Source organism: Bufo bufo, chromosome 2, assembly GCF_905171765.1.
Source record: "Bufo bufo chromosome 2, aBufBuf1.1, whole genome shotgun sequence".
In the NCBI taxonomy this organism is placed as follows: domain Eukaryota; kingdom Metazoa; phylum Chordata; class Amphibia; order Anura; family Bufonidae; genus Bufo; species Bufo bufo.
Genome location: NC_053390.1, coordinates 106,847,077 through 106,864,194, shown reverse-complemented (window position 1 = coordinate 106,864,194; position 17,118 = coordinate 106,847,077). Strand labels below are relative to the sequence as shown.

At 45.2% G+C, this 17,118-nt stretch overlaps 1 protein-coding gene across 1 annotated transcript in view; it reads right to left on the bottom strand.

The window, feature by feature from the left end:
• The window catches only part of TBCA (tubulin folding cofactor A), a 67,332-nt gene extending 62,299 nt beyond the window's left edge, over window positions 1-5,033 (bottom strand). The window contains exon 1 of the mRNA XM_040420178.1: window positions 4,887-5,033. Coding sequence (XP_040276112.1) covers window positions 4,887-4,939 — 53 coding nt within the window. The 5' untranslated portion in view covers window positions 4,940-5,033. The remainder of the gene's footprint in view (window positions 1-4,886) is intronic.
• Window positions 5,034-17,118: the final 12,085 nt, after the last annotated feature.

The following is a 17,118-nucleotide window of genomic DNA, read 5'->3' as shown; positions in this document are numbered from 1 at the left end:
TACATAAGCTAATTAATGATTTTCGTTCAGTAGAATTTGCTAAAAATCGATTTTTATAATATGTAAATTACCTTGCTACCAGCAAGTAGGGCGGCTACTTGCTGGTAGCAGCCGCATCCTCCGATCGTAATGACGCCCCCTCGGCTTGTTGATTGACAGGGCCAGCGGATGGGATCTTTCTCTGCTGGCCCTGCCTGTTACCATTCAAAATCTGGCGCCTGCACCGCGGCCGTACCTATCTTCAATCTGCGCAGGCGCACTGAGAGGCGGCCACTCACTCGGCCGCTCGCTCCTCAATGCGCCTGCGCCGGGTGTAGATGTGACGTCATCGACGCAGGCGCATTGAGGATGGAGCGGCCGAGTGAGTGGCCGCCTCTCAGTGCGCCTGCGCAGATTGAAGATAGGTACGGCTGCGGCGCAGGCGCCAGATTTTGAATGGTAACAGGCAGGGCCAGCAGAGAACTATTCCGTTCCCTGGCCCTGTCAATCAACAAGCCGAGGGGGCGTCATTACCATCGGAGGATGCGGCTGCTACCAGCAAGTAGCTGCCCTACTTGCTGGTAGCAAGGTAATTTACATATTATAAAAATCGATTTTTAGCAAATTCTACTGAACGAAAATCATTAATTAGCTTATGTATGCTGAGATCGCAGTGTAGGGGTTATTAGTAAAGAAAAAAAAAAACGGTTTAATGGGACAAAAGCCCTTTAATATGTCAAAACTCCATGGTGTTCCCCAGCTGAGATGTTTTAGACGTGTAGTGATTACTCATAGCTCAATGGGGAGCTGAGATCTATGAGTAAACTCTACACAGGCGAAACATATCAGATGGGGAACACCATGGAGTTTTAACATGTTAGATTAAAAGTCATATTTTACTCAATGGGGGCTGGATTACCGTACCCTATTTTTCTTAAATATATTCTATATTCGGGGAAGGATCCGTCCTGCCCTACACTGGCCAAGGACTCTGTTCACACCATCTGCCTCTGGGCAAGCTGTGCTTATTTTTCTTTTGCTCATTATAGGTAATGTTGGCATTATTACAGTATTACAGGTAATGTTGGTATTACGGTATTATTGGTAATGTTGGTATTATGTTTTAGTTTTTTTGCATGTTGATTTTCTGTTGATACATCCACATGTGAGATTGAAGTGCATTGTTCAATAGTACTAATTTGGGGCACATATTTTATGTACATTTATTAACTCTTTGTGGGAGGGAATGGGGGAAAAAAACAAGCATCTTCCTGATGGATATCATGTTTCAAATTTTGTACTGTCTAGCACGTTACTGTCATCCTATGGGTCGGTACAACTTATTTTTTTGTGCCTTACTACTTTTCCACAATAATAGCAAGTCATGTACAAAAAAAATACACTTGCCTGTCTTGACCTTCCAAGACCCATTAGGCTACTTTCACACCAGCGTTTTTGCTGGATCTGGCAGAGTTCAGCAAAAATGCTTCCGTTACTGATAATACAACCATCTGCATCGGTTATGAACGGATCCGGTTGTATTATCTGTAACATAGCAAGGACGGATCAGTCATGAACTCTATTGAAAGTCAATGGGGGACGGATCAGTTTTGTATTGTGTCAGAGAAAACAGTTCCGTCCCCATTGACTTGTATTGTGGGTCATGATGGATCCATCTTGCTCCGCATCCCATGACGGAAAGAAAACTGCAGCATGCTCTTTGGTATGGGAACGCAACCAAACGGAATGGAATGCATTTTGGAGCGCTCCGTTCTGTTCAGTTACATTTTGTCCACAGTGACAATGAATGGGGACACAAAGGAAGCGTTTTTCTCTGGTATTGAGATCCTATGACTGATCTCAATACCGGAAAATAGAAACGCTAGTGTGAAAGTAGCCTAAGGCTACTTTCACACTAGCGTAGGGGCTCCGCTTGTGAGCTCCGTTTGAAGGCTCTCACAAGCGGCCCCGAACGCATCCGTACTGCCCTAATGCATTCTGAGTGGATGCGGATCCGCTCAGAATGCATCAGTCTGGCAGCGTTCGGCCTCCGCTCAGCAGGCGGACACCCGAACGCCGCCTGGCCGTGCGGAGGCAAACGGATCCGTCCCCATTGACTTTCAATGTAAAGTCTGAACGGATCCGTCTGAACAACTTTCACACTTAGAATTTTTTCTAAACTATAATGCAGACGGATCCGTTCTGAACGGATCCAAAACGTCTGCATTATAGGAGCGGATCCGTCTGTGCAGACACCAGACGGACCCGCTCTGAACGGTAGTGTGAAAGTAGCCTAACTCTTTTACTTTTCTGTCGATGTAGATGTAAGACTGCTTTTTTTTTTTTTTTTCGGGATGAATGGGAATGTTTGGGGACACCATTTTAGGATACACAAAACTTATTGATTGACTAACTTTTTGGTGGGCTGGTAATGGGAAAAAAGCAATTCCACCTTAAAGGGGTTATGCTATGATTAAAGTAAAAAAAATGCTAATCTGACATCATATAGTACATGACAATCTCTAACAGCCCTGCACCTCACATGGATCCAGAGATCTCCCCATTCATTGCTCTGCTAGATTTGTATCAAGCTGACAGCTCAGGGGAGTGTCTTCTCTGCTGCAGCTCAGGGGGCGTGTCTCAGCTCTGCCTATCACAGCTGAAGGATGAAACTGAGCATGTGCGGCTATCTCAGTGAGCCGGTGTAAAGCTACATTACCCTACTTCGTAACTTCCGGTCACACCGGAAATGACGTGAGGAGGCGTGCCGATCTGCGCATGCGCAAAACAACGGTTTAAGGAAATCTCACAGCGGAGTTCAGCTGGACACCGGGACACTGCGCATGCGCCGGAGAGCCTAGCATAGATTATGTTTGAAATCTACTCCAGTCAGGGGCTAGAGCAGATTTCACTCCAGGCACGCGGACAGGTAGAGGGTGATGAGGCCTTTGCCTTGTCATAAATTAGGCGCATCCCACAGCAGTGCAAGGGGAATCAAAGACCAGCGTTAAACTCCGGTCTGTGTGAAACAACCCCCAATGTGGTGCGGGCAGAGACAGGGGTGTATAATGAAGGTGCCACCTGCCTATGGATGGTGGACAAATAAAATGTAGGAGCTGCTCCTGCTTATTGGCATGCACACAACTGTGGTTTTGGTCCACAAAAAATGCGGATCAGATGCAGACCCATTCGTTTCAATAGGGCTGCAAAAGATGTGAACAGCACACGGTTTGAAGTCTGCATCCGTATGTCCATTCTGCTGCCCCACAAAAAATAGAACATGTCCTATTCAGACAAGAATAGGCAGTTCTAACAGAGGGCCGTGTGCATGAGGCCTAATGGTGGCCTGTTCGCTGTGTGCGCCCTCACATAACCACTGCTCCCAACAACTGGGTGAGAACGCCCTAGCTCAGGCTCCTCAACTCCAGTCCTTAGGACCCACCTGCCGGTCATGTTTTCAGGATTCCCTAAGGGTACTTTCACACTAGCGTTATTCTTTTCCGGCATTGAGTTCCTTCCTAGGGGCTCAATACTGGAAAAGAACTGATCAGTTTTATCCCCATGCATTCTGAATGGAGAGCAATCCGTTCAGGATGCATCAGGATGTCTTCAGTTCAGTCACTGAACGGCGTTTTGGATGGAGGAGATACCGCAGCATGCTGAGGTATTATCTCCGTCCAAAATTCCGGATCAGTTGCCGGAATGCCGGATCTGGCATTAATTTACATTGAAATGTATTAGTGCCAGATCCGGCATTAAAAATACCGCAATGCGCAGACCGGTAAAAATTTGAAAAAAAATATAAAATGGATCCGTTTAACAAACGGATAGACGGATCCCTTCTTGCAATGCATTTGTGAGACGGATCCGGATCTGTCTACAAATGCTGTCTGTTTGCATGCAGATTGGCGGATCCAGCAGGCAGTTGTTTGCCGGATCATTCTGCCGCAGTGTGAAAGTAGCCTTAGTATTGAGCAGATGATATAATTAGTGTCAGCGCATCAGGTCTTATCACAAGTTTTCATTCTGTGGGATATTCTCAAATCATGACCGGTAGGTGGGCCCGCAGGACTGGAGTTGAGGAACACTGCCCTAGATGACGGGCAATTCGTCAAAATAACCATCCTGCACCTCTCAGTCCAATGATACACCTCCTTTCAAAGTCTGTCAACTAGGCAAAATGTCTTTGACTGTGTCATAGAGACATGTCTACGATCTCTCACCAAGAGGTACACTACCCAAAAGTAGCCTCTGAGAACCTTTCTATAGGGCAGAACTTTTACTCCATCTAGTGGCAAGACCCAGTGTCTATTCAGACCACACCTGTAATCATTAACATATCTGCCAGGGACATAACTGCATCTTGAGTTTTGCAATATAGGTGCATTCTTTTTTATCTATGGCCTGACAGTAAAGCCTCATTTAGATGGCTCCTAGGGTGACCTAAGCTCACTGTAGAGGTCTGGGTGCTGCGGCAATAAACAGAAGCTAACATGCAGCCATCCGAATGAGGTGCGACTCCGGTATGGGCCAGATGTATGGTCACTTTCTAAAAGAGAACCTAAGCTGCCCACAGCAACCAATCACTGCTCAGCTTACATTTCCTAGCACGCACTTGAAAAATGAAAGCTGTGCTGCGATTGGTTGCTATGGGCAACCCAGGCCTCGTCGTTTCCTAGTCACCAGGTGATGACTGGCAGGGCGAGGCTCACACTTCACCACACGTAGTACGCAGCACATACACTAGACTGGCCCTGTAGTAGAAGTGAATGGCCAGGTCAAGTACGCATCCGCTGTCACTGATGGCATGGCGGTGCGGCCCGTGGACCACGAGGCTCAGTAGGCGCGTAGGTTATTCGTGTCCGGCCTAAGAGGCAGAGCGCCGCCGCCACAGGACAGGCACTTACCGCTTCACCACGCCGGTCTTTATCTTTATTTGCCTCACCCGTGGGTCCGCCATCTTAGCCGGGGCTGCTACAAGCGCGATGCAGTGACCAGTGAGACCACGGCGGAGTAACGTGAGCGTAGTTGTCACTAGGAGGAGCTGGAGCTTCTGCGCTTGCGCGCGAGCGTCTGGTTGTCAGGTAGTTGTGTATCCAGGGCAGAGTGCAGGCAGGAGTAGTCACTGGCTGCGGGTCCTGTGACGTGGAGTTATAGGCTGACTTAAAGGGGGTTTTCTAAGTATAATACCTATGGACATTCCCATATATGTCATGCTTTATATTAATGGTATCACAAGTGCAGTCCTGCACAGCTAATGGGGCAGCAGGAGTGCATAACCTGCAGCAGCAGGAATCCTTTACAGTCTAGGTCTCTCTGAATGCCAGTCACAATGCCCACCTTCCTGCCGGAGATTCTTCTATGCTAGTGACTGCCCCCACGTCTGCCACCATTTCCTCTTCCTGATTGCTTTCAGTTTTTCTGTGCAATCGCTTTTTGATGCGTTATTCACAGGTGCAAAGAAGAACTGAAGAATAACAATCGACATCAACTAGAATCAGTGAGAAACGCATTTCATCCGTACACCCATTGAAATGGATGGGTCAGGATTCAGTCCGCATGACGCCAGTTAGAGAAATAATGGCGTGCACATGGAAGGTATCTGCTTCTCGTGGACCAATAATCAGATATGAAGTGTGCATGAGGCTTTAAAGGGGTTGTCCTATTTTAGCCTTACGTGGCTGGGTTGGGAATAGCGCCAGCCCGAGAGGAGGTGGAGTAATGTAAATAAATGAGAGGCCGCCCCCAAGGAGACAGAGTTATGTAAATAAACGAGAAGGTGGAGTTACAGAAATGGGTGAGAGACAGGTCCTCGGAGGCGGGGTCACAGAAATGGCCAAGAGGCCAGCGCTCTGCTGTTTCTATCATTCTCATAGCAGTAAATGCGCGCTGTGCAAACAGTGTAGTACAGTGATCTGTGCTGTGGCTGTATAAGGTACCAGAAATAGCATAGCTTGCTGTACTACATTGCATAGCTCCCATCCACTGCTATCCACTGCACCTTTGAGTCTGTGGGTTCCCTCTTATCGCTCCCTATTTACTCATTCAGGCTGCATGTCCATTGCTTTTGCAGTCACTCGCTGTTTAAAACACATGTAACATTCACACTCTGCCCCTCGACATGTTTCGCCAAACACTTGGCGTCCTCAGGGGTTTTGGGCAGTCTGCGAAAACATGTTTTGGGCAGTGTTTGGTGAAACATGTCGGGGGGCAGAGTGTGAATGTTACATGTGTTTTAACCACCTCCGGACCGCCTAACGCAGGATCGCGTTCCGGAGGTGGCAGCCCTGCGCACAGTCACGCATATATGCGTCATCTCGCGAGACGCGAGATTTCCTGTGAACGCGCGCACACAGGCGCGCGCGCTCACAGGAACGGAAGGTAAGAGAGTTGATCTCCAGCCTGCCAGCGGCGATCGTTCGCTGGCAGGCTGGAGATGTGTTTTTTTTAACCCCTAACAGGTATATTAGACGCTGTTTTGATAACAGCATCTAATATACCTGCTACCTGGTCCTCTGGTGGTCCCCTTTGTTTGGATCGACCACCAGAGGACACAGGTAGCTCAGTAAAGTCCCACCAAGCACCACTACACTACACTACACCCCCCCCCCCGTCACTTATTAGCCCCTGATCACCCCATATAGACTCCCTGATCACCCCCCTGTCATTGATTACCCCCCTGTCATTGATCAACCCCCTGTAAAGCTCCATAAGACGTCCGCATGATTTTTACGGATCCACTGATAGATGGATCGGATCCGCAAAACGCATCCGGACGTCTGAATGAAGCCTTACGGGCATGATCAATGACTGTGGTTATCACCCCATATAGACTCCCTGATCACCCCCCTGTCATTGATTACCCCCCTGTAAAGCTCCATTCAGATGTCCGCATGATTTTTACGGATGCACTGATAGATGGATCGGATCCGCAAAACGCATCCGGACGTCTGAATGAAACCTTACAGGGGCATGATCAATGACTGTGGTTATCACCCCATATAGACTCCCTGATCACCCCCCTGTCATTGATTACACCCCTGTCATTGATTACCCCCTGTAAAGCTCCATTCAGACGTCCGCATGATTTTTACGGATCCACTGATAGATGGATCGGATCCGCAAAACGCATCCGGACGTCTGAATGAAGCCTTACAGGGGCATGATCAATGACTGTGGTTATCACCCCATATAGACTCCCTGATCACCCCCCTGTCATTGATTACCCCCCTGTAAAGCTCCATTTAGATGTCCGCATGATTTTTACGGATCCACTGATAGATGGATCGGATCCGCAAAACGCATCCGGACGTCTGAATGAAGCCTTACAGGGGCATGATCAATGACTGTGGTTATCACCCCACATAGACTCCCTGATCACCCCCCTGTCATTGATTACCCCCCTGTAAAGCTCCATTCAGATGTCCGCATGATTTTTACGGATGCACTGATAGATGGATCGGATCCGCAAAATGCATCCGGACGTCTGAATGAAACCTTACAGGGGCATGATCAATGACTGTGGTTATCACCCCATATAGACTCCCTGATCACCCCCCTGTCATTGATTACACCCCTGTCATTGATTACCCCCCTGTAAAGCTCCATTCAGACGTCCGCATGATTTTTACGGATCCACTGATAGATGGATCGGATCCGCAAAACGCATCCGGACGTCTGAATGAAGCCTTACAGGGGCATGATCAATGACTGTGGTTATCACCCCATATAGACTCCCTGATCACCCCCCTGTCATTGATTACCCCCCTGTAAAGCTCCATTCAGATGTCCGCATGATTTTTACGGATCCACTGATAGATGGATCGGATCCGCAAAACGCATCCGGACGTCTGAATGAAGCCTTACAGGGGCATGATCAATGACTGTGGTTATCACCCCATATAGACTCCCTGATCACCCCCCTGTCATTGATTACCCCCCTGTAAAGCTTCATTCAGATGTCCGCATGATTTTTACGGATGCACTGATAGATGGATCGGATCCGCAAAACGCATACGGACGTCTGAATGAAGCCTTACAGGGGCATGATCAATGACTGTGGTGATCACCCCATATAGACTCCCTGATCACCCCCCTGTCATTGATCACCCCCCCTGTCATTGATCACCCCCCTGTCATTGATCACCCCCCCCTGTCATTGATCACCCCCCTGTAAGGCTCCATTCAGACATTTTTTTGGCCCAAGTTAGCGGAATTATTATTTTTTTTCTTACAAAGTCTCATATTCCACTAACTTGTGTCAAAAAATAAAATCTCACATGAACTCACCATACCCCTCACGGAATCCAAATGCGTAATTTTTTTTAGACATTTATATTCCAGACTTCTTCTCACGCTTTAGGGCCCCTAGAATGCCAGAGCAGTATAAATACCCCACATGTGACCCCATTTCGGAAAGAAGACACCCCCAGGTATTCCGTGAGGGGCATATTGAGTCCATGAAAGATTGAAATTTTTGTCCCAAGTTAGCGGAACGGGAGACTTTGTGAGAAAAAAATTAAAAATATCAATTTCCGCTAACTTGTGCCAAAAAAAAAAAAATCTATGAACTCGCCATGCCCCTCATTGAATACCTTGGGGTGTCTTCTTTCCAAAATGGGGTCACATGTGGGGTATTTATACTGCCCTGGCATTCTAGGGGCCCCAAAGCGTGAGAAGAAGTCTGGTATCCAAATGTCTAAAAATGCCCTCCTAAAAGGACTTTGGGCACCTTTGCGCATCTAGGCTGCAAAAAAGTGTCACACATCTGGTATCGCCGTACTCAGGAGAAGTTGGGGAATGTGTTTTGGGGTGTCATTTTACATATACCCATGCTGGGTGAGAGAAATATCTTGGTCAAATGCCAACTTTGTATAAAAAAATGGGAAAAGTTGTCTTTTGCCAAGATATTTCTCTCACCCAGCATGGGTATATGTAAAATGACACCCCAAAACACATTCCCCAACTTCTCCTGAATACGACGATACCACATGTGTGACACTTTTTTGCAGCCTAGGTGGGCAAAGGGGCCCACATTCCAAAGAGCACCTTTAGGATTTCACAGGTCATTTACCTACTTACCACACATTAGGGCCCCTGGAAAATGCCAGGGCAGTATAACTACCCCACAAGTGACCCCATTTTGGAAAGAAGACACCCCAAGGTATTCCGTTAGGGGCATGGCGAGTTCCTAGAAATTTTTATTTTTTGTCACAAGTTAGTGGAAAATGATGATTTTTTTTTTTTTTTTTTTTCATACAAAGTCTCATATTCCACTAACTTGTGACAAAAAATAAAAACTTCCATGAACTCACTATGCCCATCAGCGAATACCTTGGGGTCTCTTCTTTCCAAAATGGGGTCACTTGTGGGGTAGTTATACTGCCCTGGCATTCTAGGGGCCCAAATGTGTGGTAAGGAGTTTGAAATCAAATTCTGTAAAAAATGACCAGTGAAATCCGAAAGGTGCTCTTTGGAATATGGGCCCCTTTGCCCACCTAGGCTGCAAAAAAGTGTCACACATGTGGTATCTCCGTACTCAGGAGAAGTTGGGGAATGTGTTTTGGGGTGTCATTTTACATATACCCATGCTGGGTGAGAGAAATATCTTGGCAAAAGACAACTTTTCCCATTTTTTTATACAAAGTTGGCATTTGACCAAGATATTTATCTCACCCAGCATCGGTATATGTAAAATGACACCCCAAAACACATTCCTCAACTTCTCCTGAATACAGAGATACCAGATGTGTGACACTTTTTTGCAGCCTAGGTGGGCAAAGGGGCCCATATTCCAAAGAGCACCTTTCGGATTTCACTCGTCATTTTTTACAGAATTTGATTTCAAACTCCTTACCACACATTTGGGCCCCTAGAATGCCAGGGCAGTATAACTACCCCACAAGTGACCCCATTTTGGAAAGAAGAGACCCCAAGGTATTTCGTGATGGGCATAGTGAGTTCATAGAAGTTTTTATTTTTTGTCACAAGTTAGTGGAATATGAGACTTTGTAAGAAAAAAAAAAAAAAAATCATCATTTTCCGCTAACTTGTGACAAAAAATAAAAAGTTCTATGAACTCACTATGCCCATCAGCGAATACCTTAGGGTGTGTACTTTCCGAAATGGGGTCATTTGTGGGGTGTTTGTACTGTCTGGCCATTGTAGAACCTCAGGAAACATGACAGGTGCTCAGAAAGTCAGAGCTGCTTCAAAAAGCGGAAATTCACATTTTTGTACCATAGTTTGTAAACGCTATAACTTTTACCCAAAGCATTTTTTTTTTACCCAAACATTTTTTTTTTATCAAAGACATGTAGAACAAAAAATTTAGAGCAAAATTTCTATATGGATGTAGTTTTTTTTGCAAAATTTTACAACTGAAAGTGAAAAATGTCATTTTTTTGCAAAAAAATCGTTAAATTTCAATTAATAACAAAAAAAGTAAAAATGTCAGCAGCAATGAAATACCACCAAATGAAAGCTCTATTAGTGAGAAGAAAAGGAGGTAAAATTCATTTGGGTGGTAAGTTGCATGACCGAGCAATAAACGGTGAAAGTAGTGTAGGTCAGAAGTGTAAAAAGTGGCCTGGTCTTTCAGGGTGTTTAAGCACTGGGGGCTGAGGTGGTTAAACAGCGAGTGACTGCAAAAGCAATGGACATGCAGCCTGAATGAGTAAATAGGGAGCGATAAGAGGGAACCCACAGACTCAAAGGTGCAGCGCACTGTGAAACAAACAGTGTGAGCCTACACCAGCACGGTAGATACCGCGGGAAAATAGAGGAGCCTGTTAAGGCAGGAATATATGAGAGCCCCATAGGTAGCCCGACTGCAAATAAACAAGGCAACTATAAGCGGGAATTGCAGACACAGCTGATAATTTTAAAATGTCAGTCATAGGTAGGAATTTTTAGTGATAAAGAAATAAACGTTATATTTTATACATAGGCAAAAGTAACACATGTAAACCTAGAGACAACTTCTGGTCCTAGTGACCAACTGTAAATAATTATTAGTCCTACGTTACAAGGCTCCCCTACAGGATGTAACCCACAGCAACTGAAAATTAAAACTGATTTGCCACAGGGAGCAAGGGTAGGTGAATAACTTTACAATAAGTCAGTGTTGCTAAATGGTGGTATCTGGGGAAAGTGATATAACAGCGATACCTGTTGGGATACATTTATATTAGTGGCACAACCCTTTTAAGTCATTCTGATCCCTTTTCAGATAAAATTATCACCTGGAAGTCCTCTTCCCAACATGTGCCATATATATTTACGGTGCAGCGGTCAAAGGAGTTCCTGCATTCTGCTGTATATGTACGGCGCACTGATCAGGTGGGCACAGGAGCTGTGCTCGCTCGATCTGGCCAGGGGCCTGGCTGTTACTAACTGCCATTCCCCTGCTGTATCTGCCAGCATCGGCAAAAACACCGGTGCTGGCAGTTTAACCCCTTAGACATTGCTGACTGCCGCATTTGAACGGTTTACAGAGTGGGGGGGGGGGGGGACCCTCTCTCACCTAATCAGCTTCCCACAATACGATATTGAGTGCCAGTGAACAAACCCTCAAAAGTTGCAGTCCCATAGTGGGACTGAAAAAAGAGTAAAAAAAAAAAAAAAGAAAGTGTTCTGTAAAAATAAGTTTCAAGTTTAAAAAAGCCCTTTTCCCCTCATCAAGCCACTTACTATTGTAAGAAATAAAACAAAAATAGACATATTAGGTATTGCCACATCCGTAATGACCTGCTCTATAAATATACCACATGATCGATCCCTTGAGGTGAATGCTGTAAAAAAAAAAAGAAGAAAAACTATGGCAGAACAGCCATTTTTGGTCACCTCTCCGTCCCAATAATTTAAAGCAATCAAAAAGTCGTATGTACCCTCACTTTATCCTGCAAAGAACAAGCCCTCACACAAGACCATCGCCAGAAAAAATTGAAAAAATGGCAACACAAAAACATATATTTTTTTCATTTCACTTCAAAAATGCTTTAATTGAGTTACAGTAGCAAAACTTAAAAGAATTTTATAAAATTTAAGTCTCTTAACATAATGACTAGAGCAGAATAAATTCCCGCATGGTGAACACTGCAATAACAAAACCCAAAAAGCAATGTCAGAATTTCTGCCTTTACTGTAATAAAACATAATCAAAAAGTTGTATGTACCACAAAGATGTACCAATGATGACCACAACACATCCCACAAAGAATCATCCCTCACACAGTCGAGAGAGAAAAATAAAAAATGTATGGTTTTTAGAAAATAGCACTACTGGTACCCCAGAGGCTGTTCAAAAGCAAGATGGCGCCAGTAAACCAATCCATCTAAATCTGCGCTCCAAAAGGTAGTATTTTCCATACGCCTCCCCAATGGCACTAAACAGGAGGGTACCCCGCCTCCCAGGGAGAGGAAACAACGTGGAAAACAAAGATTTGAAAGCCTCCCATCTTTTACCTACTCCAGTTGTTTCCTGTTCCTTGGGATGAAATGGAGACTAGCAGGGGTTCCCTCCTGCTTAGATACCGCTCAGCCTTTGGTAAGTTGTCCCTGGCGATGTTCAGGAGGGCTGATGCAAAGCAGCGGGATCCGGGACAAGAGACTGCTCTCTCCATCTGCTTGGGCCCAAGTCCTGAGCTGCAGGCAGCCCCGGGCTATTATGCTCCTTCGGGGGCTATGGGAGGAAGGTATGCCGGCATTGTGTTTCTCCTGGAGAGCCGGAGTCTCGCGGGAACTGGTCACGTTGGCGCGGCTTGTGGAACGCACGCCGGTGTAGCGTGCAGCTGCATACCACATGACCCGGAAGTTCGGGCCTTAAGAATGCCGGTATGGGAACAAGATGGCGTTCTCAGAATCAGACGCATCCTAGATCCAGAAGGAAGCATGTCTCTGCCTCCAGAGAAGTCTGCCGATCCTCCCAAGGTCCTCAGCCCAGTAAGCCTCCTCCTGGGTGAAAGGATTGTTTTTTTATATGCACAATTGTGTGATAAATATTCACTTTTTTTTTCCCCTGGTGGAGGGTTCCTTTAAAAAAATTTGCTCCCTACTAAGGAGTTATTCTTAATTTTCAGGGCAGGGATGCCGGAAAAAGTGGGTAACCTGCACTAAAGAAGAAATGTGCTATCTGCAAGAAACAGTTATCTGGTCACAGTAAAAAAAAAACACTGTCAGAAGAGCACAGAAAAAATGATGTCAGAAGAGGCACCTGTCACGGCGCAGTGTGGTAAATGCACTCCACACTGAACACAGAAGGGAAGGGAAATGGTATTAGTCTTGGAACCTAGGGAAAGGGAAATGGTCACACCTAGTGAGTCCCTACGCAGAGCCCTGACTGCTATCAGTATGAACAGACCTTGACCTTGGTAGGAATGTTTATACGGAGGAACCTAAGCCCAATCTCACCCTGACAGGGCCCTGCAGATAGTGTCAGGACATGGATGGCCTATTCCTTCACAGATGAAGGAATAGGAGACCCCCTCAGGCCTAATATCAGGAGGTAGGGGAAAACAACAAACCACAAAGAAGATACACTTAACTTCCAGAAGTATGCGGACGAACAGGAACTCGGAGAGAACCAACACCAGGACTTCCACAAACAAGGAGCTATCAACCGTATAGCATGATGGGTGAGGCCAAACTAAATAGAGGAGAAGGAATGACCACTTAAGCTACACCTGAGACAAGAGGTGTGGTCATCCCCAGCAACAACACAGAAAGGTGAAACCAAAGAGGCTCTCAATCACGTGCAGCCAGTCTCCTCGATCTTCTAGTCCCTGTCACAGGCGGGACCGTGACAGCACCTTCGCTGGTGGATAGTCTGAAAACTTTGATAAAAGAGGAGGGTAGCTCGGCCATAGAAGCTAAAATGGCCACTATGCCACAGAAACCCTCTACATCTAGAACAAATCCAGAAATGCATATGGATTTTGATTTTGACGAGAGAAAAAATTCTTCAGACTCTGCCTCTTCTGAAGATGAGTCGGGAAGACATATGTTCTATTGAGGAGACTGAATCACTTCTCAAGACTATTAGGGCTACTATTAATCTTGAAGAATCTTAAGAAACTCATACGAGTCAGGATCAGATGTTCAGGGGGTTAAGAAAAGGTGAGTGTTACCAGTCCATGATAAAAGCAAAAAATCGGGGGGGTCTCACATTTTTTTAAAAGGAAATACCCTTTTAATGAGGCCGACTCAGCCCACTGGGATAAAGCCCCTAGAGTAGATGCCCCCATAGCTAGAATATCCAAAAAGTCTTCTTTACCATTCAAAGACATGGGTTTTTTGAGAGATGCCATGGATAAAAATGTGAATCTGTTCTCAAGAGATCTTGGGAGACGAATCTATGCTAAGACCCAGTATAGCCACCACGTACACTGCTAAAACCCTTTCCTTGTGGTTATCCCAGCTTGAGGAACATTTAATATCTGGTACTCCTAGGGAAGATATTTTATCTTCCCTGCCTGTCTTAAAACAGGCCTCAAACTTTCTAGCCGACGCCTCAGCCGACTTAGTTAAACTTTCCACTAGGTCTGCAGCTCTTTCCAATACTGCCAGAAGGTCTATATGGTTGAGATCCTGTTCAGGGGATGCCACTTCTAAGAGTAGACTGTGGGGCATTCCCTGTGAAGGAGACAGACTCTTCGGTTCAGTATTGGATGATATATTAAAAAAGGCGTCTAATAGGAAAAAGGAATTCCCTACAGAATCCTAATTTTTTCACCAACGACTTTCGGAATAAAAAAAGGAACAGACCGGAGCAAAAGATAATTCAGGTTCTGAAGCAACTCAACAAATTCATTTTATATAAAAAGTTGCTGGCTCAGGATTGTTACTTGATAACTCTCGATTTAGCGGATGCCTACTATCATGATCCATACACAACAGTCGCCAAAAGTATCTAAGCTTTGCAGTCTTTCTAAAATACTGCCTAGTCCATCTGCAATTTCAGGTCCTCCCCTTTGGCCTCTCGTCAGCTTTGAGGATTTTTACCAAGTTGGTGGCAGAGATCTCAAGCTTTTTTTTATCAGAAGGAAATATGTATGCCATATTTGGACTATTTTCTAATCTCAGCCCAGTCAAAAGATCTACTTCAGAGACATCTGCAAATATTGAAAAACACCCTCCAGTCTCTAGGGTGGAAGTTAAATTTGAACAAATCGGACTTAGTTCCCAGCAAGAGGAAAATATTTCTGGGAATTTTGTTGGACTCTCATCAGATGACATCCTTTCTCCCAGAACAGAAGAAGATAGACATGGTAGCAAGAATCTCGTCATTTCATCTTCTTCGAAAAAGTATCTCTTTTCGAAAGATCACGATGATTTTAGGACTGATGACTTCAGCAATTCCGTCAGTCAAATGGGCCAGTTCCACAGGAGGATTCTTCAGAGCTTTCTTCTGGAGTCTTGGAACCGAAGTCCACTTTCTCTAGACAAAGAAGTGTCTCTTCCTTCTCGAGTAAAGAACTCTCTATGGTGGTGGTTAAATCCGAAGAACCTAAGCCAGGGGGTTCAGTGGCTTACATCAATTCAGATTATCATCACAACAGATGCAAGCGGTTCAGGCTGGGGGGCCCACTGTGAAAATCAACTGGTGCAGGGAGTCTGGAATCCAGATCTCCTTTCTCTTTCCTCACATTCAAAGGAGCTCTTGGCAGTATTTCTAGCCCTAAAGGCCTTTCTTCCAATCATCTATTCACAGAACGTCTAAATTCTGTCCGACAACAGAACCGCTGTAGCATACATAAACAAACAAGGAGGCACAAAAAGCAGGAATCTCTGTCACACGGCATTCCGGATCTTTTCCTGGGCTCAGATACACATAAATTTAATTTCCGCAGTCCATCTGAAGGGAGAAGAAAATACCTTGGCGGATTTCTTGAGCAGGGAGAAGCTATATTCAGAAGAATGGAGCCTGAACAAGAGATGGGGTTCTCTAAGCCTAGATCTATTTGCCTCCAGGAAGAACAGACAGATAAATCAATTTTACTCCCTCTCATACAAGGACAATCCAAAGAGAGTGGATGCATTTTCAGGTCCCTGGACTGCAGGACTTCTGCACGCTTTTCCTCCAATCCATTTAATTCCAAGTGTTCTGACGAAAGTAGCGGGGAAGAAGGTTCTCAGCTGATTTTGGTAGCTCCATACTGGCCAAGAAGAACATAGTTCCCTCTACTTACTAAGCCTCTCAAAATTGGATTTTTGGACTCCTCCTCAGATCCCGGATCTTCTGCTGCAGGGTCCGGCCCGGCACCCACAGATTCGTCAGTTGAATTTAACAGCTTGGAAATTGAGCAGTCTATCTTGAGATCAAAAGGGTTATCTGATGCAGTCGTTAAAAGGGAACAGGTCATAAACTTTATGCAGCCCGTACTAACGGCAGCATAAAGTAGAGACAGATGAGTTGATTTCAGCGGTCTGTCATTTAAAAGTTGTCAACTTTATGCTGAACTCACTGAGGGCAGAATAAAATATTGACAGAAATGATGATTTCAGCAGTGTGTCACTCATGAGCTAAAAGTAAGTGGTTGCTGAGAACCAACATCACAATCATTGCAGACTAGGCCTGGAAAAGAGTCACGGCCACCTGAGAACAATCATGGTTATTCATAAATCACTGCTCTCCCTGTCCACCTGCTGATGATTAACAGTCTTCTACCTAGTTTTCTCCCTATCTCTCTAGGAGAGAACTGCCAATCATCAGCAAATGGGCAGGGAGAGCAGGAGATTATGAATAACCATGACTGTTCTCAAATATTTGACTCTTTTCAAGGCCTGGGCTACAATGATTATGATGCTGGTTCTCAGCAACCACTTACTTTTAGCTCATTAGTGACACACTGCTGAAATCATCATTTCTGTCAATATTTTATTCTGCCCTCAGTGAGTTCAGCATAAAGTTGATGACAATTTCCCTTTAACACCCTTCTATGCAGTAGAAAACAGGTTACGTCCAAAATCTATCTTAGGACATGGAATGCTTATCTTTGTTTCGTTGGGGACTTTTGGAATCCCACCTTATCTCCTGACGGTAATTTTCGATTTTTTTGCAGGAAGGTCTTGATAGGGGATTGAGAGTCAGTACCCTAAAAGTCCAGGTTGCAGCATTTAGTGCTAGACCTAGACTTGATC